The sequence below is a fragment of the Maylandia zebra genome, linkage group LG4 (assembly GCF_041146795.1).
Source record: "Maylandia zebra isolate NMK-2024a linkage group LG4, Mzebra_GT3a, whole genome shotgun sequence".
In the NCBI taxonomy this organism is placed as follows: Eukaryota; Metazoa; Chordata; class Actinopteri; order Cichliformes; family Cichlidae; genus Maylandia; species Maylandia zebra.
The window spans coordinates 19,705,773-19,731,958 of record NC_135170.1 but is presented as its reverse complement, the minus strand read 5'-3'; the positions used below and the strand labels follow the sequence as shown (position 1 = coordinate 19,731,958).

The window sequence follows — 26,186 nt, the reverse complement described above, 5'->3', positions numbered from 1 at the left end:
GCAGCTGGGAATCAAAATATTTTCAGCTCAGCCCACTTTGACATCAGTGCTGTCTTCTTCGTGAGTGCTGCTTAACCCCCCCTTTTTGTATATATCGCATTTGTCGAGTGCACACTGGAGCTTATTTTAACTTCTAGCGCGGTCGCTGAGGTTAGCACGGAGGTTTTCTTCATAGTATGTTCCTAACTTGAGCTAGCTCGTCATTAAAACACCGTGGCTGCACAGCTGCGGTGATTCAAGGGCGCCCTGTGTTGTCGCTTGTCGAGTTGTCGTATGTGTAGCAGCTTGGCAGACATTGGTGGGACGCTTGTTGTTGCGCTGCCGTGCAAGAGAGTTGACACGAGCATTAAAGCCGAAATATCCTCGGTGCTGCACAGAGAGGTGGCTGGATCTAGCTTGCATCACCTGACTGGGTTTAAACGCATTAGCCACCAGGGTTTTACCTATTGTACTCATGCCCTCGTACGGCCGCTCTCTGTTTCATTTACTAGGACTGCTGCTTGCACCTCATGCATCCTCATCCGCTCGGCTTTTTTTTTTTTTAATAGTTGGTAACTGCTGGTCCTCACTTTCTGCCTACTTTTAGATGCAAAAACTCTCCCCCTTTCAATGCTTTGATTATAACCCCGGCGCTGTGGTTGAAATTGCTCCCAGACTGCTCAATAATTTATACAGTATATGTGTTGGAAATCTCTTCTCAGTTCTTTGTTTCCCATCAGAGACCAGTGTAACCCTTAAGATGCACCAGTTATCTGTACCTGGCTTTTTCCTGCAGCTTGACATCCTGTAGGGGACACACACACTCTCCATTAGAAGACAGTGTGTGCGGCTGATGCTGGGGATACCAGTACCCCGATGCATGTAGAGGGCAGATTGATGCAAGCTTTGAGGTCCGCTTGTTTTACTAATGCGTTGGAGTCCTTAATTTGTGTGTGTGTGTTTGGACCTGGCAAAGGGTTAAGAGAAGCGGGCTGGAGGTCTTTTCTGTCCCTGCCAGGTTTGGGGCCCCCGGTCAGCACCCAGTCCTCCTGAAAGAGGCAGTGTGTATTCACAGAGAGGCGCCAAAGGGGGGCTTGATAACAAAAACAGACTACTAAATGCTGTGATTACTATACAGCTTAGGTCACAGCCTCACTTTCAGTTCAGAAGTCTTCACGGGTTATTTTGCTTAGAGCTGGACTGGAGGGATGAGGGGTTGCTTTTGCCAGATTATGTCATTTGGTTTGGCGGCTTGTTTTCTGTGTCAGCGATCAGATGCTCGCTTGGAGTCTTCAGTGGAAATGATGAGCTTGATTTCTTATGAAGGCAGTTAATTGATTTCACACACAAAACTCTACTTTTGTCTTGCAAGATGTTTTTGAGTAATTTTATCTCCCCTTTAAAAAAGCAAACAAAAAGCCCCCCACATATTTGGTTTGCTTGAGTTCAAGAATTTCTTAAGAAATGTATCCCAGAGGAAATTATTATCATATCTTGGTTCTGTTATTTCTATCATTTTCAGTAAGAAACAACCTCTTATTCTATTTCGTTCATTTGTTCTTTTTTTTTTCTTTTTTTCTTTTGAAGTAGTAGCTGTTTTGTTTTGTTTTCTGGACAAATACTGCATGAAAGTGTTTTCCTAATTGCCCCTTTCAGAAATAAAAATCTGAAACAATGTGAAAAAACTGTGACAGAGCTGCATGATTGCATTTTAATTAAGCATTTGTTGAGGATTTTCTTTGATCTTTTGGGGGGGGAAAAAGAAAAGAAATTGTCAACATGCACCCTAACCCTATGAACGTGTTCCCTTTACTTTTGGAGCAGCTGACACTGTGTGCTTTTGGAGTTTGTCCATACAAGTTATTTTAGGGCCTCTACATAGCACCAGGAGTGCAGCACAAGTTTCTCTTTTCCCCCGTCATTAGTCCGGGTCAGAAAGCATTAACATGGCTACACTGAGAATAGCTTCAAGTAGTTTACAGAGTGCAATCCTCTTTGCAGAGCACAAAGACGTTGTAAGTGCTTACCCAGCAGATTTTAAACCTTCACACAATCTGAGCGCATTACTGACAAAAAGTTGCTCCTTTTCTTTCTCTCTTTTCTTTCCAATGCGCTTGAGGTTTTTGCATTTGAAAACCTGCTGAGTGCGGTGACTGATCAGCAGGCTTGAAAAGCTGCGTCGCCCGGCGTGCAGGCGAGCAGAGGGCGCTACACGCGCTGCCATAGCTGTGGCTGCTGCTGCTGCGGCTGCTGCTGCGGTTGTTAGCAAGCCTTCTCCCGAGTGCTCGCCGTTCTCTTGTTTGGCTTGCAGCGATGGCATTCCTGGCTCTGTGCCCAGTGACTGCTGTCTAGCACCCCTTCCCCCAACTCTCACACACAACGCACAAGCCTGCCTCATCGTTTGTAGCACCCCCCTCCTCTTTAGTGGTACAGTGAGGGGCAGTGAGGCATTTACACATCCACGGCAGCAGCGTGTGCAGTTTTGACAGTTCATCTATTGAGTTTCCTCTCCATCTCCACTCCACATTTTCAACCAATTTTACACCTGCTTTTGTTAGACTGCCCTTGGTCTATGTGCAGTGTGTGTTGCCTTTTTTGTGTCTGAGTGTGTGTCTGGTTTTAAGAGGGACACCAAGCTCTAATCCTGTTGTTCTGACAGGAGGGTGTAATTCCACAACAGAGCTGAGCTTATTGAACGGTGTCCTTATCATGAGCAGTGCTTTGCCACTACAGATTCATAGCATATTCGTGTTGCACATTTGTTAAAAGTACATCCCATTAAGACTGCTTTTTTTGTGATTTATTTGATCCAGATCTTCATTGAATCAGTGCCTATTAAGAAAGGTGCTATACACTAACAGAGACTTAAAATCACTTCATTTTCTTCATTCAAATGAACAGTAATGAAGAAATATTTGACAAGTCACACTGAAATAAGTTGGTATACACAGACTAGTTTCACACCTTCAAATCCCTAAAATTAGGATCAGCTGTTTCAGATTAGGTGAGTGATTGCAGTCTCTTTAAGCAGTGACAAGTGCAACCTGAATTGGCTTCTAGGATCTGTTGATCTCATTGCTTAATATTGCTGTTGTTTTTGTTATTGATTTACCAGGTTCAGGGGTCATCATGGGGAATAAGTTTGTGGATACCTGTGATTTTTTTTTTTTTTTTTTCTTTCTTTCTTTCTTTTTTTTTTTTTTAAAGATCTTGAAAGTAAGTGGGGTAAAAAAAATGTAAAGAAAATCAAGTTTCAAAGATTTGAGGCAGTTCCCAATTTGTTCAGGATCAGCTGCTGCAGCATGGAAATAGATTAGAGAGAGAGAAGTTTTCAAGATGCTCCATATTTCATCCCCGGATCTCCAGATAGCTCTCGTAGTCAAAGTGCATACATCTACACAAAGAATTTATGTACTTGCAGAGATGAGGAGAAAGAGTTGTTTGGTCATAGTAACATTAGCAAAATCAAGAAAGATAAAGGACTTGAGGAGTTACAATAAAGAGGAGTGGTTCAAAATCCCCCTGGAGATATGTGCAAACATGGTGACCAACTACAGGAAACATCTTACCACTTTGTAACCCTTGGAGGATATGTTTTCAAAATTACAGACCATTCATATCTTTGTAAGTGAGCAAACTTACAAATTCAGCAGTGAATTAAATTAGGGCTGCACGATTAATCGTTAGAAAATCGTGATCTCGATTCATACTTATGTGCGATCTCATTTCCAAATGACAACGATTAAAAAAAAAAAAAAAAAAAAAAAGGACGACTGTGATTGTACCGCATTTTGATCCGGGACGTAATCTGCATGAAAACAAGCGCTCTACCTTCCTGCTCAACAAATGACAAGGGCGGAGCCTTATACCACGTGATACAGAAGCTGTGCCGTGTGATGCTAAAATTAGCAGGGAAAAAACAACGGAGAACACGTCAGGGATGACGAGAAAGTGACAGGAGAAAATCTGTCCCGGTCAACCACCCAAACATCAATAACGGGAACCTTATACAGCGCTTCCCTATACCCGTCGAACTCCCGCAGGCACAAAGAAATTACGGAGGCTATTACTTATCACCTGACCAAAGATATGGCTCCCATCAACACTGTGCAAAACGAGGGATTTAGGAAAATGATCAACACCCTAGACAAACGCTACACAGTGCCGTCCAGCAACTATTTTTCTATTGTTGCACTACCTGCTCTATACACGCAGCGTCGAGCAACGGTGGAGACGGAATTTCAAGCAGTACAACATTTTGCAGCAACAACAAAACGTGAGACATTTATTGTTTTTATGTTCAGTCTCAACTGTTGCGAAGTTGATGTGCAGTTAATAAGTGCAATAAATATTTATACTGGAAAAGAAAATCGTGAGAGAATCGTGATCTCAATTCTAAGCCAAAAAATCGTGATTCTCATTTTATGCAAAATCGTGCAGCCCTAAATCAAATACAAATATTATTTAGCGCACATTAAAGTCGCAGGTCACCCTAGACCAGTTACAGGTCGGTCACAGAGCTGACACCCAGAGACAACCATTCATGTTCACATTCACACCTATAGTGAGAATCAACTCTGAATTTTGCATCATAGCTATCTGAAGCATGTACAAACTGATATTCCTCTTTAATAGGGCTGTCAAAATTGAGAGCAAACAAAACAAAACAACTGCTGTATAATGCCCTCTGCTATCTTAGTTTAATTGGTCACATGACTGCACCATATGACTAACACGTATCATCGTTTTAGAAAGTCTCAGTTTTTGCTGTCCAAACTGCGACGCACAAGTCGAAAATGCTGCATTTTCCTTCGGGGAAAACGCCGTCTCAGTGTGGACGGGAGGCCAAAACGGAGAGAAAACTATTAGTGTGGACGTAGCCCAAGATGCTAAGCGACAGCTCTCATTGAGGGAGACATCCTTCATCCTGCTTAGGGACCAAATGTTTCTTACTTACTTTATTTTGACGCTTCGCTCTGCTCCTCATGTGGGTTGGTGGCTGACACCAGCTCACATTAACTGGAGCATCTCCCTTCTCCCATGATCCTACGTGACACAAGTCCCACTGATGCCTTTGAAACAAGCAGCACCTGCTAAATTTAGCTCGGCAGCTGTACTCAGCAGGTTCCGTATCAGCCAGTTAGAGAAAAAAATTACGTGATTACAGTTATGAATTAATAGCCAAGTTTATGGGAGCTCTGTGTTTGCATGGTTTGGTCAGGCTCACAATCTGAGCTACAGTTTATAATACGGGGCCTTCTTGTTGCTGCTCTTTGGACACAGCCTGCCTGCATCAGAGTCAGCTAAGGGCATGTGTTGAACTGATTGAGCGATATTATTGAAGTTGTTGGCAATTGAGTTTATAAAAATTGCATGATATTGAGGTTTAGCTCATTAAAGTGTGCCGTTACCTAATCGCAGGATGTTTTTGAAGGCTGCTGTTGACAAGACAAATGTACTGTCTTTTTTTCTCTCTTTAAATATAAAAAATGTTCACAGCAGCTCCTTCTATTTCACTTGTGGTTGTTGTGGTTTAAAAAAAAATAATGCAGATCTCTGAAGTGAGATGAGACAGCAGTTCTCTTCTCTCTGTTATGAAAGGGAAGAAAGTTTTGTTGTCAAACAATATTTGAAAGAGAGCTCAGAAAACCTGTGTTTCACAATTACATACCTAGGTATAATCTCCGGCACTGTGGTTGTTGTTTTTCTATGTTTTGGTACTTTTTTTTTTTTTGACATAGAGTTTAAGGGAAAAAAACATTCAGTAAAGGCAATAAGCAAGTCATTTATATAGTTACGAAGTACTCTTGAACCCATGGTTTAAAGACATGCTTTAAAATCCTCACTTAGCTGCTTAATTGGAAACTTATGTGTTACTTGCCCAAGCTCATCTTTCTTTTTTCTGTTCTTTTTTTTTTTTTTTTTTTTTTGAAGTCCTATTGTTGAACTTCTACAACCAGACTAATGTCAGCGCTGTCAGCACTTCAGGGCGCATTCTATCTCCACCTGACTGCTCACCTCGGGCCTCCGGGAGCGCTTGTTGCCAGGCAGTGGCTCATATCGCTGTCGCCTGCAGCAGCTTAGGCTTGGCAGGGGGAAAAAAAGCTGAAGGTTTTATGTGCAGTTACACATTTGTGGTTCAAGCAACTTGACTTGACAAATGTATATATGATTTTTTTTTTTTTTCCCAGGCCAATTCATTTTTACTATGTCCTTCTTTTAAAACACTGTTTCTAGCTGTAATTTATTTATTCATTTCTTAGTGTAGGCTGGATATAGATGCTGGATGCTTTTGTAGCTCATAAGAAATGAAGGAATCTCTGTGTGTATGTCTGTGTGACAGTGTCATCTTTGCTTTTTCATACCAGCCGTTTATCTGATGATCTTGACACTTGCCGGGTGTGTTGCTGGGGACCTAAGGAATCAGGAAGGTCGAAATGAAATCAGTGCACATTTCCATCCTGTTTCACTCATGCTTTGAAAAGGCCACCGAACTAGTGTGAAACAATAGGCCATTGGCAGATGGTTTTCAGCTTGAGTTGTCGACATTTAAATCCTCAAGACCGTAAACTAAAAGTGCAGGGTACAACCCGAGGTTTTGAGATTTTTGTTTCGATGTAGTGCGAACACATTATTTGTGTTAGAATCTGTTGGTCTTGTGGAGTGTGTGTAGACTAAAGAGCGGCAGGCTCAACTTAAGAGCACCAACATGCTAAACCCACAATGCCTTCCTAATAGCTTCCAGAAAAAAACCTAAAGACAACTGAAAAACGTATGCACACATCTTTGCACACTTAAAGAAATATGCTGCTTAAAAGTGGAATGTGAAATAAACTCACAGTCTTACGTCTGTGGATTGTGGACGAGTCACTCACAAGCACCTGCCTCATGTTTACCACCAAAACAAGTGCCATGGACATGGGTCCAGTCTTAATTTCATTGACCAATAATTTCTGTGATAGTTTTTGTCAGCCTTTTTTTTTTTCTTTTTTTTTTTTCTTCTTTCTTTCTCTTAACAGAAGCAAGACGATGACTAAATAAAAATGAATGCACGAGTACAAAAACAGTGATGAATAAAAACAAGATGGAAGTGTTCTGGAGAGACTAGATCAAATCAGAGTTACAAATTAACAAATTAAATTGTTTAGAAAGGCGGGATGAGTTTGCTTCTGATTGGATCACTTTCAATCTTTTTGTGCAGTAAGATTAGAAAGGAAATTTGATCTATCCCAATAAACAGGGTGGCAGCCAGCTCCCATGCTCTTTCTCATAAAACTGCGAGAAAGAAGAGAAGAGTGGACATATGGACACATTTTGCTTTTGTTTTATTTCTCTTGATATCAATCTGTAAACGTGCCGAGTAACTCTTACCTATAAAATCACAACAAACTTTTACTCTTAAGTCAAGTGAATGAACTTTAGATTTATTCTGTCATAATCTTATGACATTTAGTCAGCTGAAGCTAAATGACAAGACTTTTGGTTTTTAGGGTTTTTACATTAGGTTGGAGTACTTGGTACCAGGTGGTTGTTTAGTACCTACTCAGCTGGGGTTCTGTGACGTTAACAGACTGCACGCCACCAGTTGGCTAGTTAGTGGCGTCACTCAATGAGTCATGAGAGTAGCTTCATGAAAATCAAAACTTCAGTTTTTCAAACCCGAGTATATGAGAAATGTCCCAGAGTCTGAGAAAAAGCCATAAACTGAGAAGCAGGTATACTATAACCTTGACATCCACCATATTTTATTTTATTTTATTTTTTGTGTTTTTTTTGTTTTGTTTTGTTTTTCTATCCAAATGACGTCACATCTTTCAGCCACATTGCTGTAATGACCCCATTCACAATTGTATTAGGAAACAACTGAAACCAGGTTGGGCTGAGTAGGTACTATTAGAACTTTGGCAGTGGATCATTTTGAGTGCTGTGGGTTGCAGTTAACCCTGATTGGTTTGGGGTTGTTCTGGAAGATCCTGAACAGATGTTGATTGAATTTGGATTTTGGAGTTGACGATAATCAAAACTATTCACCTCAGCTGACAGTGATTTCAGTGTGTTACTAGTCCACATATCGTCACGTGTTACAAACGCAGCTACTGACACACTGATTTCAGTTTGAAGACTGATAAAATGAACCATTCAGCTGAAAAGAAAATGTCAAGAAATCACTTTCATCTGTGTTCACTCTGCTGAGCCAAAGTACTCCTCTCTTTGACTGGTTCTTGGGGTAAAACCTTGTCCATCTCTCTCCATCTCTCTTTTTATTTAAGCTGTGAAAAGAAGCAAAAATACAAGAAGAGAACCATTTGATGGAAGATAAGAAAAAGAAAAAACAAGACGAGAAGAAAAAGAAAGAGGCTGCTCAAAAAAAGGTAGGCTTGCAGAGTGTTTTTGAAACCCACATGCTTTTATCATGTTGCTGTAATTGTTCCTTCCTGTTCTTTATCATATGATAAGATACTGTAAACTCCAGCTAATTGCAGCAGTTACTGGCAGTCAGCTGGATTTTGGGTAGGGATTGGAGTGATTTTATAATTATTAATGTTTTATTTTTAACCAGTTTCCAGTTAACTTTGTGTTTAATGCAGGGACTCCTCTTTGTCTGTAGTCTCCATTACGAGGGCTCAAGCAACATTTGACCTGTTGTGCTGCTTGTTTTGGTTACACAGAAAATATTTTTTGTTAGTTCTAATTATAATTTTAGGATAAAATGTCTACATTTTATAGACTAAAGCAATCATAAATAATTACAGATTATTCTATGGTGAAAAGAACAAGCTTGTTGGCATTTGTAGTATTTTAGATGCTAGTATGCTATGTAGTACAAGGCCAGGCACAGCTCTACATTATAAGTGTTTTCGGTGTATAGAGCTCCTATGTCAGCACATTTATATATTCATATCCCCTAACCTTAAGTCCTCTTCTAGCGATCTGTTGTGCTTGTGCTTAAGCTTTTTTTTTTTTTTTGCTAGTGCTGGAAAAAGTACAAGCTACAGGCTAGTTTTCCCTCATTAACTTAATAAATAATACAGTTTACACTATTCAATTAAATAACACAGCAATAATCAGGTCCTCATCTGTCAGATGGACTTAACTCCACCGTCTTGCAATGAGGCGAGTGCCAGCAGTCAAACCACGGCAAACTAAATCTTGTTTGGAGCTCTTAAATGTGTCGAGCGTTAATCAATTTAGTGTTTAAATACACGAGCACTACCTGTCCCTTAGCATTGCCCTGACTAGTTTGCTTCATTACTGTTGCGTGGATCATGAGCAAAAATGTTAAAAATTATTTCATGCAAAACCGCATACTGTTTTCTGGATCTTACATGGAATGCATTACATGTTTATCTTATCATTTTAAGTTTGATCTGTTGTTAACTTGTTTGTTTGTTTTTTCAGGCCACAGAGCAGATTACCAAAGGTGAGTTGTTGCTGCTTGTTTTTTGTACAATTGATGCACAACATCAAAGAAAGACTCATTTGATTTCTTTACCACAGAATAAAAGGAGCGTCTGTTATGCATGTTTTAATACTGGAGTTGTCAGTGTAGACCTTTGCTGCGAGTCTGTGTGATATCTTGTGATAGCAGGAAGGACACTGACTGTGTGAGGGTGTTACATTGTTGTCAGAAGGGGAACCACACAGTATATGCAGTTCTACCTTTTTGCCACTAGGCGTCAGTTGATTCTCAGCTCATTGCTATGCTGTTGATTATGAAGGATTTGCTTTTAAAGTTGAAAAATATATTGCAACTGAAAACATTACTGGCCACCAGCTCTGCTGTACTACCTGAGCCTACTACCTACAACCTAATAAGAAGCATAAGAATGGTCCATCTCCTCTCAAAGCCTCCACATAGGGGTCCTCAGGCTTACCTCAGAGGGTAGAGGAGAGGAAGAAAATCTGAAGGAGAAAAAAAACCCAACAAATAAACCATCTGAATAAAAATGCCTAGAAATGTAGTTTTGTAGTGAAGACTGCACTTAGCTTGCAGGTTTTAACTCCTGCTTTGTGGCAGCTACAGACCCACTCTCTTCACTGTCTCCCCAAGCCAGTGGTTTTAACAATCAGAGGGAAGCAGGTAGGATGTGGTGGACAGTCAGTTAGCCTGGAAGCAGATCTTCATGTCGGCATGAGCAAGCAGATGGGAGAGGGACTTAATGTGTCATGAGGGATAGGCAGCGGGAAATCTGATTAGAACTGCTCAAAGATGCTGACAGGATGGCCTGAAGGGTAGAAAGAGAATGGTTATTAGTGAGTGTTAGCACATATAACATGCCGTTTCTTTTCATAGTATTTATTTGACACTTCAACTCTTTATCTTAACCCCTATTAAGTACCAGATCTAAAATTCACCATTTATAACAGGCTTTTCTATTATCACACTTGACTTTTTAGCACCTTTTACATATTTTTCTGTTGCACTGTGCTCATGTTGATCATTTCTGAAGAAGATCACACAGATTATAGATTGTCTTTACCTCAATATTACTGTGGCAGTTAACGAGGCACTGCAGTTATTATCTATTAATGACTGGAAAAGATCGTGAAAAGGGGCTGAAACAGTTGTCTTTTTTTCTGAAAGACACCATGAATCTTAATTGACTAATCAACTAAAAGAGGCAGATTGTGCCTGATACTAGTGTAAGGTACAGTGGGAGCTAATTAGGAGAGCAGGGCTAGTGCGGAGGCTGAATAAACAGGCATTCATACACAGGAGATTTCCAGGAAGACCCCAAGCGCCATAGTAACACTACACCACCTCCTGTCTGGTCTAGCACTGAGGCCCGCCCTGGGACCAGAGAAGGAGGAAGGAGAGAAAAAGGTGGGCTGTAAGGAACAGAGATGGAAGAAATTGTTGTGGTTTTTATTTGTGTGAAATGTAGAGAGGTGGCTGGTGCCTCTGGTTGATTTGGGAGAGTGCAGGAAAACAGTGTTTGAGAACACACAAAAATGGGCAGAGCTATGTGAAACTGTGAGAATGCACTCCCGTTTCCTGTTTGCCGGCACAGCTGAGGGGCCCCTTTGTAGGATATTTCTACTGGCTCATTTTTATGACACACACGCTCTCACTCTTACAGTCTCCTAATGTGACCTGCAAACACAAACAGCATATATATGCTCTGTGTCTGTGCAAATCCACCGTTACGCATATGGTTTTATATCACAGCTACTACAGACTCCTTTGCTTCAGCATCCTTGAAAGTGCTGTAATATTTGTTAACTAAACGTATCACATTTACCTCCAGATACAATAGGTTCAGTTAAAACAATCTAGTGTGATTGCCTGTTTGGACATTTGGGGTTGGAGTATAAGCTGTCAGATGACCAAACACAATAAAATATCTGGGCTGAGACTGCTTGAAAAGCTGGTCTGTCCACTTGTAGGCAAATTCTATGATTTTGAAAAATGAGAACCAAATGTGAGCATTTACAATGCCAGGTATTTTAGCATATCCACACCATTTCAGTATCTAATATCAGTCACAGAAATCACTATTTTTATACTTTCAAGAAGGCATCACATAGATATATAGAGAAAAGAGATATGAGAGAGAGATCTATATTTGTCTGTCTCTATATCTATCGCTCTATTTTACAGTATTTAAAGTCCTACTGTATGATTGATTAATTTTGCATAACCCCAGGAAACCAGCCTAAAACATACACGTGTAACATGTGTAGGATGTATCTACTGGCATGTGGCATTTTTTTTTTTTTTTTTTTTTTTTAAACTAAAGATGCTCAAACAGCTTTAATGGTGTGGGGAAGCCATGAAGCATGGCAGCAACGCTGTGATGTGAGTATCACAGAGACCTTTATCACAGTGTGTGCTGGGCCGCACTCATGGTGTCAGCGACGCACCCTAAAAAGAAAAATAATAGATGAGTCTATTAGTAATAAGCATTGTGCACATCCACCATCAACAAGCTACTCTAGAGTTCATTTCTAGGGGTTAATGAGCTATTGTGTGCCTATCCATGCTGTGCATTTTTGTCCCTATCAGAGACTGGGGACAACATGCATGCACATCAAGGCGCACATTTACATAGTGCAATAAAAGATAACATTATTACAAAGTAGTGTCGTGGCAGTAATTTCATAACAGATTAATTTGCCGTTTCACATTCGCTTAATTACGCCCAGCGCTTTGTGCTAGAGAGCCATAAATTGTGGTGCGATCAGGGGGGAAATTTATACCACTGCTTGTCTTATCCCGAGCAGCACAGCTTAAATGAATGCAGTACTGGTAATGATAAGCTGCACTTAAAGGAACAACACAAGTAACAGCTGTGTTCAGCTGTATTTACACCATAAATTGTGCATATGAGCCTGTTGTCATTGCATATTGTCACTTGAGCCATTATATTTATGACAACTGACAGATGGGCTTGGGTTTTGACATTACGGTACAATTTAATTAGCAACACTCAGATGTGAAAGGGTCTTTGATAAAACACTTGTGTGCTATATAATTCACACGTGATCTTTTTTGTGTATGTGTGTGTCTTTTCTTGAAATATACCCACACGCTGAGTTTAGCCTGTCAAAAAGTGGATGTGGACTGGTTGGTTAGTGAGCTGCAATCTGAAAGGAAGCTTTATTGGAGAAGTTGCAAAGGTCAAGTCTGTGGCAAACAAAAATGTCTAGAATGTGTTTGACAAATTAAGCATTTTCAGCCCCTGAATGTGGCGAAACAGATACTTGTAACATAAGTGCCAAGTGGCATTTCTTTGTTGCAGTTTCAGTTTGACGCTGTTATGTGAGACTGAACCATTTTTCGGGCTCAGCAGGGGCTGCCCAGGTCAGGAGGACAGGACGTTCCACTGTCTTTCACACTTCGGTTCCTGTAAATCATAACACGCTGGAATCTGGGCTGCCTGCAGCTGCTGGCACAAGAGCTGTTTTGTCTTCTGAGATCCCCCCTACTTCAACCTGTGGAGCTCTTCTGCAGGTGGAGAGTAGGTCTGGAGAGAAACACTTAAGAGCTGGAAGTGAATGTCGATCCTGAGATTATATATTCAGACCCATAGTTACCGTTTGATTAACGCTTTGACCATCACAACCTTGCGTTCTCTGCACTGTGCTGTCAGATATTAAATATTTTTTAAAAATCTTATTATTATATATATATATATATATATATATATATATATATATATATATATATATATATATATATATATTTTTTTTTTTTTTTAAAACAGCATTTTTCTCTGTGTGGAATGTAATGCAGTGACGGGTTTCCCTCTTAACTACAGTGTCGTATTTATTCACTTCTAATTAAACCCTTTAATCTTCTCTCTTGTGAGGCTCGCTGCTCACATTTTAAAGCCCACAGGAAAAATGAGACGGAGAGCCTCAAAGACATGCCGCCGTTCCTCCCTCACGATTCACTCTTTCTGCTACTTTTTTCTAGAAATAGGCAGCATGTGTGTTTTCTTCTATTTCAGTTCCGTTAAAGTGGTGTGCTGTGACAGTTTGGAGGCAAATGATGCAAAGGCATCAAACAGGATTTCACTCTTAGTCACAAGAAGGCCTGGCTGTTAGATTGAACACATGTAACATACTGGACAATAAGCAAACAGCAATCCTGTTTACAGCAGCGAGATTTTCTTTAGCTAGTTTATAAAGCTCCATTCATGGCCTAACTTGTGGGATTAAAGGCTCAGTTATAGAAGGCTTGCATTTCAGTATGTACTCTGTCCAAGAGCGAGACGAACCACTTCAATGAAGGAACAGAGCAGTGAGAATGATTATTAGCATGCTATTATTGTACATATAGGGGAGGAGAATACTGATAGTATTTAATATATACTTGTAAATATTGTACAGGCTGCACAGTACTGTTAATATATTAATTATGTTTTTGAAAATTGGTTTGCGACTCAGAGGAACATCATTTGAAAACATTCATTCATCACGTATTGTTGTTAGGACAGTTTTAAAACTAACTTACCTTGTGATGAGTACTTGCATTCGCTAGTCTTCAGTTCTTCTGCACATTGCTATCCAAGCACCTGCACAGAAGTATCCTTTGTCTGCAAGGTCACAGACCTTTTTTTTTTCCCTTCCACTCAGAGAGATTGCCAATGCTTTTCACTCTCTTTCTCCTCCACCTTCTTCCAACTCTTTTAATATATCCCCAGACAATCCTAACCAGGCAGCCCACAACCTCTAGCTCTTAAACAGCCAGGCAAGCATACTATCATTGTTTCTGAGGAAATTAAGACCCCTTTTAAAATAGAAAATGGGATGGCTTCCTCTGCATGAAGCACACACAGCCCCAAGGCCAAGGCTTGATGTGCATCTTTGATGAAGTGGGAATTCTCCTGTGCAGTGGCACAGCTGAGGACTCTGTTATTGCAAACAGGCTGTCAGCAGGAGTCGGTCTCGTCTCTTCTTACTCTATTTCACTGTTTCGCTGCTAAGTACTGCCTGAGATACAAGCACTGTACACCACACCTGCCAGAAACATTTATTAAGCCCTGCCTTGATCAGTCTCTGAATTTTAATTGAGAATAAAAGGATATTTTTACATTAAATCATCAGTTTATCAGGATAACTGAATTTGGAGGACTTGTGTCGCTCATGCAATCTGAAGAAACCAAAGCAGCACCGGCAAATGGTGATCCAGTTGTAAGCGGATTTGGACCCAAGTTGATTTCAGGCAGTGAGTCTCGAGCTAACAGAGGAGTGCACGAGGGGGTGGAGACTTTCTTACACACACTACACTCTTCATCACTTATCCTCGCTCCCTGCCTCCTTCCCTTCCTCCCGAATGTCGATTCTCTCGTTCGCTCGCTCTCCCTCCCTCCCTCCCCTGTCCCCTCCTTGTTTCTTCCCTCTGATTGGCTAAAAGGGCAGCCAGCTCTCCCCCCCTCTTCAGCTTCCAGAAGAATCTACGTCACATCATGGAGTCCCAACTGTGTAATGCTCATGTTCATAACTACGATTGCACATTGTGGCATAACCTACAACAGTCTTCAGTTTTTTTTAAGAGGAAATCACCTCTTAAACTCAGCGGGTAGAATTGGGCAGGAATTATCGTGTCCATCTGCCGCCTTTAATACAGTAATAATGACAAGAGGATAATGGTAGATCACTGGGAGTGAAGGAGAAAGGGAGAGGGGAGCACAGGAAGGTGGGGAGGGATAAAGAATGAAGAGGAAATGAAGCAGATGTAGAGAGATCTGATGAGAGGCGAGCTCCAACACTATAGCGTGTGTCGTCCCCCCCCCCCCCCCCCCCCGCCCTCCACCCGCAACATTGCTGAGCTGCAGGGAGAGGGAGATACTCGGACAGATTTGGGTGAAACTGGATCATACTATGACTGACACACACACACACACACACACACACACACACACACACACACACACACACACACACACACACACACACACACACACACACACAAACAAACGTGCACAGAAAAATGTTGCCATTTGTGACGTGTGAGCGAACATGTCTGAGTATTTACAAGGCTGAGTGTGCTTCCACGACACCATCTCGCCCTCTCCCCTCTGTGTGGGCCTCAGCATTACATAACTCTTTGTTTTTGTGTGTGATGCCGGACTAGCCGCATGTGTGCAAGTTATTCACTGCTGCCTTGCACACACTCATTTTGTCAGCCAATCGCAAGGCCCCGCTCTTTATAATACAGTTAGGCTGCAGCACAAAGATTTTCTTTTTCTTCTGGCTGGTGGTTTTTAAAGACCCCCCTTCCCCCGCAGCAAGAGCTCAAATGCCGTTGTGGCTCAGTGCACATTATGTCCAGTCAGCTGGTGTTTGGGGGTCTGCTCTTGTACAGTATGTGTAGCTCTTAAGCACTTTTTTCTTTTTTTTTTCTTTTTTTTTTTTGGCATCCTGTTTGCATTCTAGTTTACCAGCTTATTTTATTATGTAATAAAATGTGCTGAGGAGATTATCCAGTGCGCTTTGTGTCTCATGATCCATCTCATTCTGGAGCAGCTCCGTGACCCCAAGCTGACCAACATGTTTGATTTGGTGGTGGCTTCCGACCGCCTATTTCCAAATTCAGCGACTGTAAATTAGCATCCTGGGGGTGTTTTGGACTTCACGGCTCTGATGTTTGACAAGTGGATCTTGTCGGTTATAGCAGCCGTGTTTTTTATAGCAACAACTCTTATTTCAGTGTATACATTTTAGAGAGGTGTGATTAGGTAGTGATGAACAAACAAGGGATGCATCACCCATTATTAAGCTTTACACCTTCACTTACCCCAAAAGTACTAAAACCTGCATGTGGTAAAAACACAGTTTTGGTCACTGTAGATAATTTCTCCCTTTATAAAATCTATAATGGGAATAAATATTTTAACTAATTTGTGTTTTGTGAACGCTTAAAGATGAGAGCAAATCGCCTCTTTGACAGGCGTGACGATATCTGGAGCTGTAGTTGATTGTAGTCTTAGACCCTTTACCAGTAGTTCAAGTCACTTCTTGACCATGTTTGCAGTGCTGGGGGTTTTTGCAGCATTTTAATCAAATGATTTCACGGGTAACACGACTCTCTATAAGATGCAACCAATCCAGTGAGTTTGCACTCCAGTTTTGTGAAATTCTGGTAATTTGTTAGTCTGTTACTTCTCACTAATTGGCGAGCATCATATATGCGTTGCACCCATCCAGCATATGGATTAAGCTTGCTAGCCTTAACTTGGCCCTTCACTCTTCTGTCTCTTGGAAATGAAGATTGTGACAGCGTAAAACTAAACTGGAGGCTTCACAGTGGTTGCATTTTTTTTTTTTTAAATACATAGTAGATGCTCTCACGAATCCCCAATAAAACGTCTCAAGTACACATTAGCCTGGTAGCTGCATGCAACAGTTGACACCAAGATTGTAGATATGATGATGCATTTTTAAGCTGCAGAGAGGCTAGATATTTTCCTCTGGGGAGTAAGAGAGTGACTATTGGAGTTTAATTTTCTTTTGTAACACACCAGTTTTATAGTGATGATATACCAATGTTTTGTTCCCAACTTCTAATGTCCCTCAATTGGAAAAAAAATAAAAATACGAATGCATGAATAAATGTTATTGGAGGTTTTTTAAATTATGTGCAGTTCTTAGGCTTCGCTGCTCATGTGAAACCCTGCAGGGCTTCGACCATGAGAAATGGCTGGTCAGAGCAGAGAGAGCCTCGCACTCTGTTGCTAAGGGTAACTAAAGCTAGTTGGATAAGAGCACTTTGCTTCAGCAGCCGTGCAAGCAGTTAATAACTAACGGCTTTTGTAGAGCGCTGAGAGGTGATCATTTCAGGGGCCATAACCTGCCACAAACCATGAACAGCTTATGTTGATGGTGCTCAGCGCTCTTTACAGCACCGTCCTGATGGAGACAATAGCCCACAATAATGTAGCAGGCAGGTCTAAGTCCATTTTCTGGTACTTGACCTCTTCAACACATATAATCTGTGAACCGGCACCATGACAGGCTGTGAGGGAGTTGGGTGTCTTGGCCATCTCTAAAGTCATCATTTTTTCTTTTATAGTGCCACCCCGAGGTTATTACAGTCCTGTGGTTCTCCAAAGAACAACCATCTGTTTGGACTGACCACTGCCTTGAGTAAATCTTGTGCATTTATAGATTTCTGCTCCTTTAGCCTTTCTGAATTTAACTTCATAGAAATCTTCCAAAAGTATCCAGGGCTTTGAAAAGAGTCAGTGAAGGAAATGCTTAACCACAGTAGCTTTACAGAAAACATTTAAAATGAATTACTGACAGTAATTTATAGAGGAAGAGGGCAGTATTCAGCAGTTCCTTTTAGTTTTCTTTAAATGTGTTATGTGTCAGATATAAGTCATATAAACGGTCTCTAGCGAGTGATTTTATTTATTTATTTGGAATATGGACCAGTCCATTTGCAACTAATCATAGTATTTTAGTACTAGTGTGTGCTCAACAGCTCTGCTTTACCCTTCCTCATCCCTGCATTTCTGTTTTCTTGTTGTTACTTATCCCCACCCATTTCATCAGTGCCAGACTCTACCAAGCTCAACCCCAGCCCTCCTCTTCCCCCCGTCAACCCCAGTGCCATCCCATCTGTACCCCCAAGCAGTGGAAATGGCAAGCGCATCCCCTCCGGAGGTCAGCCGCAGACAGCACAGCAGTCCCAGACTCCGCTCCAGCAGCGCTACCCGCCCAGAGAGGTGCCCCCACGCTTTCGTCAGCAGGAGCACAAGCAGCTGTTAAAGCGGGGCCAGCCTCTTCCCTTGGGGACGCTGCCTCTCATCACCACGGGACGTCCCACCACTAGTGAACCTGCAGCAGCAACAGTAGCCATACACGCCTCTCTTTCCTGCTCCTCTTCCACTGCAGCCAGCTTGCCCACAGGTCTGTTGGTTTGAATAAGTACATTTAATGTTTTCTAAAAAAAATCTTGTGATGTTTAATTACATAAATCGTAAGAGGTTATTTGGAATTACTTGTTTTACTGATGATATATTCAGCTTATCCACATGAAGTGGATATAAATTGAGAATGAGGAGTGAAATTCAGTGGAGTTACATTATGTTATACATATAGATGATGCACTTCCTATAATATTGTTTGACCTGCTTGTGATGGGATAAAAATGATACGCTGCTTTTATAATGTGTTGTGGGAGCAGCAATGCTTCTTCATTTTAGCACATTGCTAGGTGGTTGCCAGGTAACCTGATGGCATCATAACATGTCATATATAATACATGTTTTGTGGATACAAATTAGATATCGTGAAATAAAATTGGATGATGCTTTTTATAGGTGCACAAATGTTAAAAACAGTTGATTTTAGCCCTGTTGCTAGGTTGTTGCTTGGCAACATGACATGGTCACAAGACTTGATATAGTTAAAAACCTTCAGGGACCTAAAATGTACCTGTGTGTCCCCTCATCCTGGTCTTGTAAGAGGAGTAAATGGACAAGGAAACAAACACACATACAGATTGTGTATTATAGTAAGATGCTACACATTTTAATCAGGCTTCTGCATGGACAACACTTTCTTGCTCTCACTGTCTGCATCACTAAAATTTAATCAAACAAGACAAAATAAAGTTGACGTTACTTAATACAATTAGAGAGTGCAGGTACTCATTGCTGCAGGATGTAAACTCTTGGTTCAGTCTGTACTCGAGCAAATTTGAGTGTATCCCATCAGTCACTGTCAAGTCTGCAGTTTTAGTTGCAACATGTAGAACACTACTCCAATAATAACTTTGGCTGGCTACAGCTACTTAGTCAAAAAGTATGTCATGCCACAACAACAACAGTGTTGGTTCTTCAAAGATCTCTACTAATATCTGTTTGACTTATCTCAGCTGTGCCAAAGAGTTCTGGCATTCTTAAAAAGCAATGGCTGTATCCACTCCTGTTTTTGTAAGGCACTGTGCTGGTAATCATGCAGTGTACCTGCAAGGCTGTGCAAATGCACAGGTGCCGCTGGCTATTGTTTATTTTCATTCAGCCTGTCTGGGAATTAGGGATGTGGATGTAGGAATACTGGGGTAAAGGATGGCAAGTAAACACAGCTGGCTATCTTTGTGTGTCTGTGTACTCTCCTTCCTGTGGTTTTATGTTTGGCAGTAAATCAGGTTCTTATGTGTTTTTAAGTGGCGGCAGGGAACGGTTATTTCCTAAAAAGGTGCTCTTTGGTGACACTTTAGGGGCACTGGACACTTTTCAATGCCTGAGGAGCAGCACAAACTTTGTCATAAATGTGTCGTCTGCTGTTTGAGTGCAGCCTTATCTCCATGGTGATAAGATGTTTATCCTGTCCACGTCTCTGTCTCCGCCTCCACCTCCACCACCTCCTCCATTATCATCTTCCTCCTACTCTTTCTTGAGCTTTCCTGACCATCCCTTCAGTATTTCCTGCTTTTGTAGGCGGAGCAACACTGCACTAGCTAGCAAGCTAGCTGGCTGCCTCAGTGGGCCTGACCTGGCATAGATAGAAAGACCGAGTGAGAAGGAATAAAAGAAAGAAGGAGAGAACTAGCATGGCAGACATCCAGTTCTGTGGGCTGAAGTGACTCATGGCTTACGGTAAAAGCTGCTGTTTCTCCCCGCCCCTCTCTGGCAGGCTGGTTCGGCTCTGCTTTTGCTCTCTCTGCGTCTTTAAACGGACTGATTACATTATGACAGACAGACAGAACGACCTCACAACACTAAAGGCAGCTCAAATGGACAGTTTTGCACAAGCATGACTCTGCGCCATCTCCCCTTGTGATTCGTCATATGTCTCTTTAGTTAACTTCAGTCGAGTTTCACTGAGTTCCCTTTTGCTCTTCTAGTTTTATCATGTTTCCATCTCATTTTACACTGTATTTCATTACCTGCCCACATGAGGCCTTTTGACGAGCAGTAAAGGTAATTCTGTGTGCACCACTGTGTATACATGCGAATGTATGTTAACGTAAACAGTCATAACTTGAATGTCCCTGCTCAACTTGACTCATAACAGTAAACAGCTGGTGTGTTTAATAGTCCAGGCTCAGGGCAAGAGTTAAGATTGTATGTCATAAAGATTATTAGCTATTCTCTGGATTAAACGGCTGTCTCTATCAGGGATATGTGAGGATATTACATAGGGAAATCCTGGCCTCCCTTTGACTTGACTTGTTTAGGTGAACTGTTATGACTGCATGGTTGAAAGTGCTAAAATTTATAGCTACCCCCTTTTTGTATTTGTGTAATGCTCTGTGGGAAAAGCCCTTAAAACATGATCAGGTTTTTTATGCCCATAAGCTGCATTAAGACAAAAATGGCATAACATTGTGGTATGAGCCGTCTTTGTCAAGTGAAAGGACAGTGCAGCTAATGTGCTAATGGCTTGTCTGGTGGAGCAGAGAGAGAGTGAGTACATGCTTGCTAGACTTGATGTGCTCTTTAAGTCTGCTGATGATGCTGTAAAAGAGCCTTGGGAATCCCCTCAAAGAGGACTGGGACATCTTGTGATGTGATTAAACATCAGCTCTCGCTGATTTTTTTTAAAAATTTTATTTTCTTCTATCTTGTCTTTCTTACACTGTGTCCCTGCTCTTCTGACTTTGTCTGGTGTGCTGGTTGTTCTTTTCCTCAACCTCTGCCACGCCAAAACACATGCTCACACATACTGTAAGTAAAGAATGTAAAGTATCCGTGATTAGTCAGGCTCCACATACTATATTATATGTGTAACTGTGAGTCTTCCCATTATTATCACTCTCTCCCTGATGTTGCTGTTTTGTTTTTTTTGCTTTGCAACAATTCATATCCCGAGGCCCTTTCATGTAGAGAAGGCATGACACCAAGCTATTTTAAGACTGGCATGTTGAAGAAAGACCTTGACCTGGTTTATCCTTTAGAGAGGGAGGAGAAAGATGATACTGACAGCCAAACATGATGGCCAGATGTCTTTGCTGTGTACTTTTTAAAAGGCACAGATTGTCCTTCTGCCATTCTTTTCCCCTTGAGATAATGTTGAGATTATCGGCAAAGCAGTTGCAAAGAAAGCATCCATTAAATCAGGTTTTGCATATGTATATACGCACAGCTCCTGTCCTTATCTCACCCTTGTTTGTCAGAGAATTTAGCAAGCTATCTGTGCCACTTTGGCTTTGTTGCTACTGCTGCGCTGCAAATATCTATTGAGGAGTGTTATATTTGCCTTCAACAAATCTGCTGGTTATGCCTGTGGTTGATGACAGCTGGCATTGTGTCCTGTTCCACTTTGCCTTGTCAGGATATCCGGGTCACTGTTGCCATACAGTTTAACCCTGCCTCAACTCTAACTCTTAAATCTGTAACACTAAAACTTGCCATTATTGCAGAATATCCCAAACACAGCATGCAGTGACTAAATAGCTTTGTCTTGCATCTTGTTGTGGTGTGGGTGTGCAAAAGGGCCATTTTCTGCGTGCTATCAACTGGAATTGTAATGCTTATAACAAAAATGTGTCACATTAGTGGCTACCAACCCTATTAATAGCGTTTTTGATTAACCATCATCTCTAGCTGATATGTAATTTTTAAAAAATCATTACAATTCCTCTAACAATTTGTGCAAAACTGCAAACACATTTACACATTTTTCTGTCTCATGGGGGAAAAAAAACCCCCATCAAATCAGCTCATGTGAGCTGAGCTGAAAAGTGCCTAAAAGCATTTGTAGAGCAAAGATGCTCCATAATATCAGCAATGAAATGTTGGATACAACTTGCCCCAGTTAAGGTCAGTAAGTGGGATGCATTGTAATAAAAATTAAACTAGTTAATTCAACTTCCCAACAGTTTCTACATCACAAATTCGCCGAATTTTTGAGTCCCTTTTGTGTTATTTTTGTTGCTTTGTGCAGAAGTAGAACAGGAAATATCAAAGTAGGAAAGACAATTTTTTTTTTTTTTAGTTGTCTTGTTTTGTAGTACTGAGACTTCAAAATAGTATAGCATGACGCAGAACAATTGTTTTTGCAATGTTTCTGCATCAAACCCATTCTATCAATAAGTTTGATAAAACGAACCCCTGCTGCCGCTGCTGTAATGTTTTGCACTGATTACAATGCATCAAATCAAACGCAGTGTGGCATTTGAGACCATCATAGGCAGAGGTAGCAGATTCCTGGGAGGTGCACGTTTGTGTGTTTATCAGAGAGTTCATTCATCTGGCTGGCAGCATGCATTGTCAGCTCTGTACCATCCAGTCTCTGTGCCCCTCAGGGACTTCATTAAGCCAGGATCAGTACAGCTGAGGCCCACATAGCCCTCCTAGATTATTTCCTCCTCCTATCTCTCAACATCCATCTTTGTCCTTCATTTTCTGACTTCTTTCTTTTATGTTTTCGTTCCTCTGGATCCCTCCCTTGTTCTACCCTCATCTCCATTTCCTCCACAAGTACACCCTCTGAGAATACATTGGCCGTGAAAGTATTCAGATTTCTATTACCAAACATCCGTCAAGTTCATAGGAGTACTTTACAGAAAATAGAAGGCATAGTTGAGCAAATTGTGCATGCCGTACATTTCTTGGGAAGGTGAAAAGGGAAACGTTAAAGCATTGTTTGCACAAAGAAGGCCACTTCAGCAAGGAAACTCGAGCTTCCCTCGCCTCTAGTCAGGTGTGTTGTACAAATGTTAAAGTGAAGGACAGAGAACAGAAGGCACACAGGCAGTCCAGTACCAGATCAGACCGCATCATTTTACAATCAAGAAAAATGAGCATTCAGCAAAATGACCCAAAGTGTGTTAACCGCTTTTTGAAAGAGAATTTTTAAAGCAAACAATCCTCCACCAGCTTTTGACCTGAATCACACAGACCACCTAGCTTTCCAAGCTAAAGGATCACAAACTAAATACTTGAACATTTCAAATTTTAGTGATCCCACCACTGGATATCCGAATGCTTTAGCTTTCTTTTAAACTGTAGCTTTTGCTTTTACAGTTTGCTGCACGATAAAGTAATAGATATACAACGAAGCATCCGAGTTGTTGTCAGGAAGCTGTTTGTTTTTTCCTCTACTTGGATGCACCATCTGTACTTTGTGTAAGTTAGCACACAAAGCGAGCGAGTGGCCATGACCTCACCGTGCATTAGGACCTCACAGCCGAGAGGCACAGGGGGCTGAACTTCAGCCATAAAGGGACTCTGTTCTCCACTAAACATTGACTTATTGTCTTGTTGTGTGGGTGCTGGGATCATTTGTAAACAATAGCAGCCTTGATCTAGGGAGCTGCTGCTCCCTGCTCTTCCTATCCTCTTCCCTCTCTGCCTTCTATCTCATGGGTATCTTCCTCTGTTGTCTCTGTGCGCGTCACTCCAGCACCATGTTTTGAACCAGACTAAATCACACACAAATTAGCAGATCCCTTCAACCTTGCTTATTTCATGTGTCCAGAAACCATCTCCCCAAAGTGACAGCTCTGTTTTTGATTACTGCATTTCCGACTTGCAGCCATAAATTTTGACAAAAATCGACATTTGTCATCCTGTGCATTCTTATCCTGTGTCTGTTCATGTGTGAGGAAAATTGCCATTCCAGCTCTGAAGGGCTTCTCTCGCTCTCTTTCGCCTGCTGCCGCTATTCAAGAGGCTTTCCGTCGTGGGCGGCAGCACTAATTGCAGACGGAGCTAAATGTTTAGTGACAGTTTTGAAAGGTTGAAAGATGTGAGGGCATGGGCGGGAGAGAAGAGCCCTGCTTTTTTGTTTTACATCATGGCTTGAGAGTGAATAATAAAAGTCTCCCCTCTGTTTCTCTCACTCTCATCCCCTCCCCCTCCCCGCTGAGTCGGCCGCGTCTCGGTGCTTTTCCAGAGAGGGAGAATATCCTCCATCAGGATAGGAATAGAGCGCGATATAAATAAAGCCGGAGAGAAGCAATAGATAGGAGAGGAAAGACCCAGTCAGAGCAGGGTTAGTGGGAGGGGCCGAGCAAGAGGGGTGAGGAAGGAAGGGAGGTGGTGGAGGAGGATGGGGGGGGGGGGGGGGGGGGGGTTGTCTCATGCCGTGCAAGAGCTGTGCAACTTCTTGGCAGCATTTCAGATATGAGCCTCAGAAGCTTGGCGAGCCGAGCAGACATATTGAGACAAGGATGGTCGCTGCGTTGCACACAACCTAGCTCTTTACAGGATGGTCGGGAGGCACCTCTCCACAGGTATTTCATTACTGTGTTGCACACTCTTCTACTTTCTTCTTGCTCTCTGTTTTTCCTCCCATCCCTGTGTTGTTTCGGCTGATTGCGTTTGCGCACTTTTAAATATTAAAGCGACAGTACACTGTCGAGCATGCAGTGTCGTGTTACGATGTTCTGTGTGTGTTATTGTGAGGAAAGCATGTGTGCTGTTGAAGCAGGAGCACTGGTTATCCAGACAGGAGATCAGAGCCTTTTTGGCTCTAGTTCAGGACTGAGAAAATGGCGGCCCTGCACTTCTCAGTCGAGTGACGCTACAGAACGACGGCGCTGTGTGTGTCAGAAATACATTGCCCTCTTTTTCTTTCTTTCTTTTTTTTTTTTTTTTTTTTTTTTCTCCCCCTTGCTCTCTTCTGCACCCTCTCTCCCTTGTCTGTAGTTGCAAGCATTAAAGTAAGCTTGAAAACATCTTGGTGCACGCATCCTATCACTTCCCTCCTGTTGTTGTGACAGTCGCCGTATTTGCATACAAACTATGCACGCATGTGAGGGCGCATGTAAACAACAGAGGCTTCAGTTTGAGATGTAGCAGAAATGAGCCAGTGAGGTGGCGCAAGGTTGATGATTGGAGTAGAGTTTATTGTTTCAGTGCTGAAAATCGCAGCCGGATTGCTTGATCCATTCTACTCGCTCTCGGAGAAATAAGATGAAGCATTTTTGCATGCAGTTGTATGGGTAGATGGATGTTTTCTGAGGTGTAGAGGTCGTAAGTAAAAGATGTTGTCATTGATTGCATTCTGCAACATGGTTCCCAAGTATGGAATTCCTTTTTTGACTTTTTGGTATAAGGATGCTCCAATCCAGCTTTTTCCAGTTCCTATACTACACCATTACAATGGCTTTGGGTAACTGCCAATACTGAGTACAGGCCCTGTGACAACTTTGAGCTGTAATCCACAGTCTGATGGAAAGAATAATGTAAGATAACATCATTTAGCCTAATTGTTGCTTTATGAACTTTGTAAATTAAGATGCTGGAGTTTTATATATATATGTACTAAATTGGTATTTATTAGTGAAATAACTTGGGACACAGAAATGAATTAAAAAATTTAATAGATAATAATTATTTGCACTAGGGTTATTTAAGTTGAGTGTGAGGATCACTACTGTTTACTGTTTTCCTTTACAATAACGCTAGCTTCTAATATAGCCCTGCTCACAACAGGAATGTGTTGAGTCACACACTTGTATCTCAGCTGGAGTAGAGCTCAAAAGAAACAGGAAATCTGAAATAACTGAGTTGACTTGTGTTACCATGAGTGAAACGAAGGCTTTAAAACAGGTGTTAAACCAAACACAAGAGACGCTGATGGGGAAGCATTTTTGTTTATTTAGCACCTTTGAATATAAATGTCACAACAAAATGAACATTAAAAAACAAAAACTTGCCCAAAAGCATGTTTTATTTAAAATTAACTCTGGAGTTAATGGGGACCCAGTGCAGCTGAATTGATAGCTCCCTCATATTGTGTTATGCTGCCTTCCAGTTGTAGGATTTTTCCACTCAGAAAGTTGGAGAAGCCCCGCC

At 41.5% G+C, this 26,186-nt stretch overlaps 1 protein-coding gene across 11 annotated transcripts in view; it reads left to right on the top strand.

The window, feature by feature from the left end:
* The window catches only part of tnrc6c1 (trinucleotide repeat containing adaptor 6C1), a 46,667-nt gene that overhangs the window by 265 nt on the left and 20,216 nt on the right, over positions 1 to 26,186 (top strand). For 8 of the 11 annotated variants that reach the window (XM_004558425.4, XM_012921093.4, XM_012921092.4 and 5 more), the window contains exons 2-4: positions 8,250 to 8,351; positions 9,379 to 9,400; positions 17,986 to 18,342. In XM_004558425.4, the coding sequence (XP_004558482.2) occupies positions 8,289 to 8,351; positions 9,379 to 9,400; positions 17,986 to 18,342 (442 nt within the window). In that variant the 5' untranslated portion in view covers positions 8,250 to 8,288. Of the gene's footprint in view, positions 1 to 8,249; positions 8,352 to 9,378; positions 9,401 to 17,500; positions 17,575 to 17,985; positions 18,343 to 24,484; positions 24,620 to 26,186 lie in introns of those variants that run through there. The other 3 variants (XM_012921091.4, XM_012921094.4, XM_012921095.4) reach the window with 3 other exon arrangements.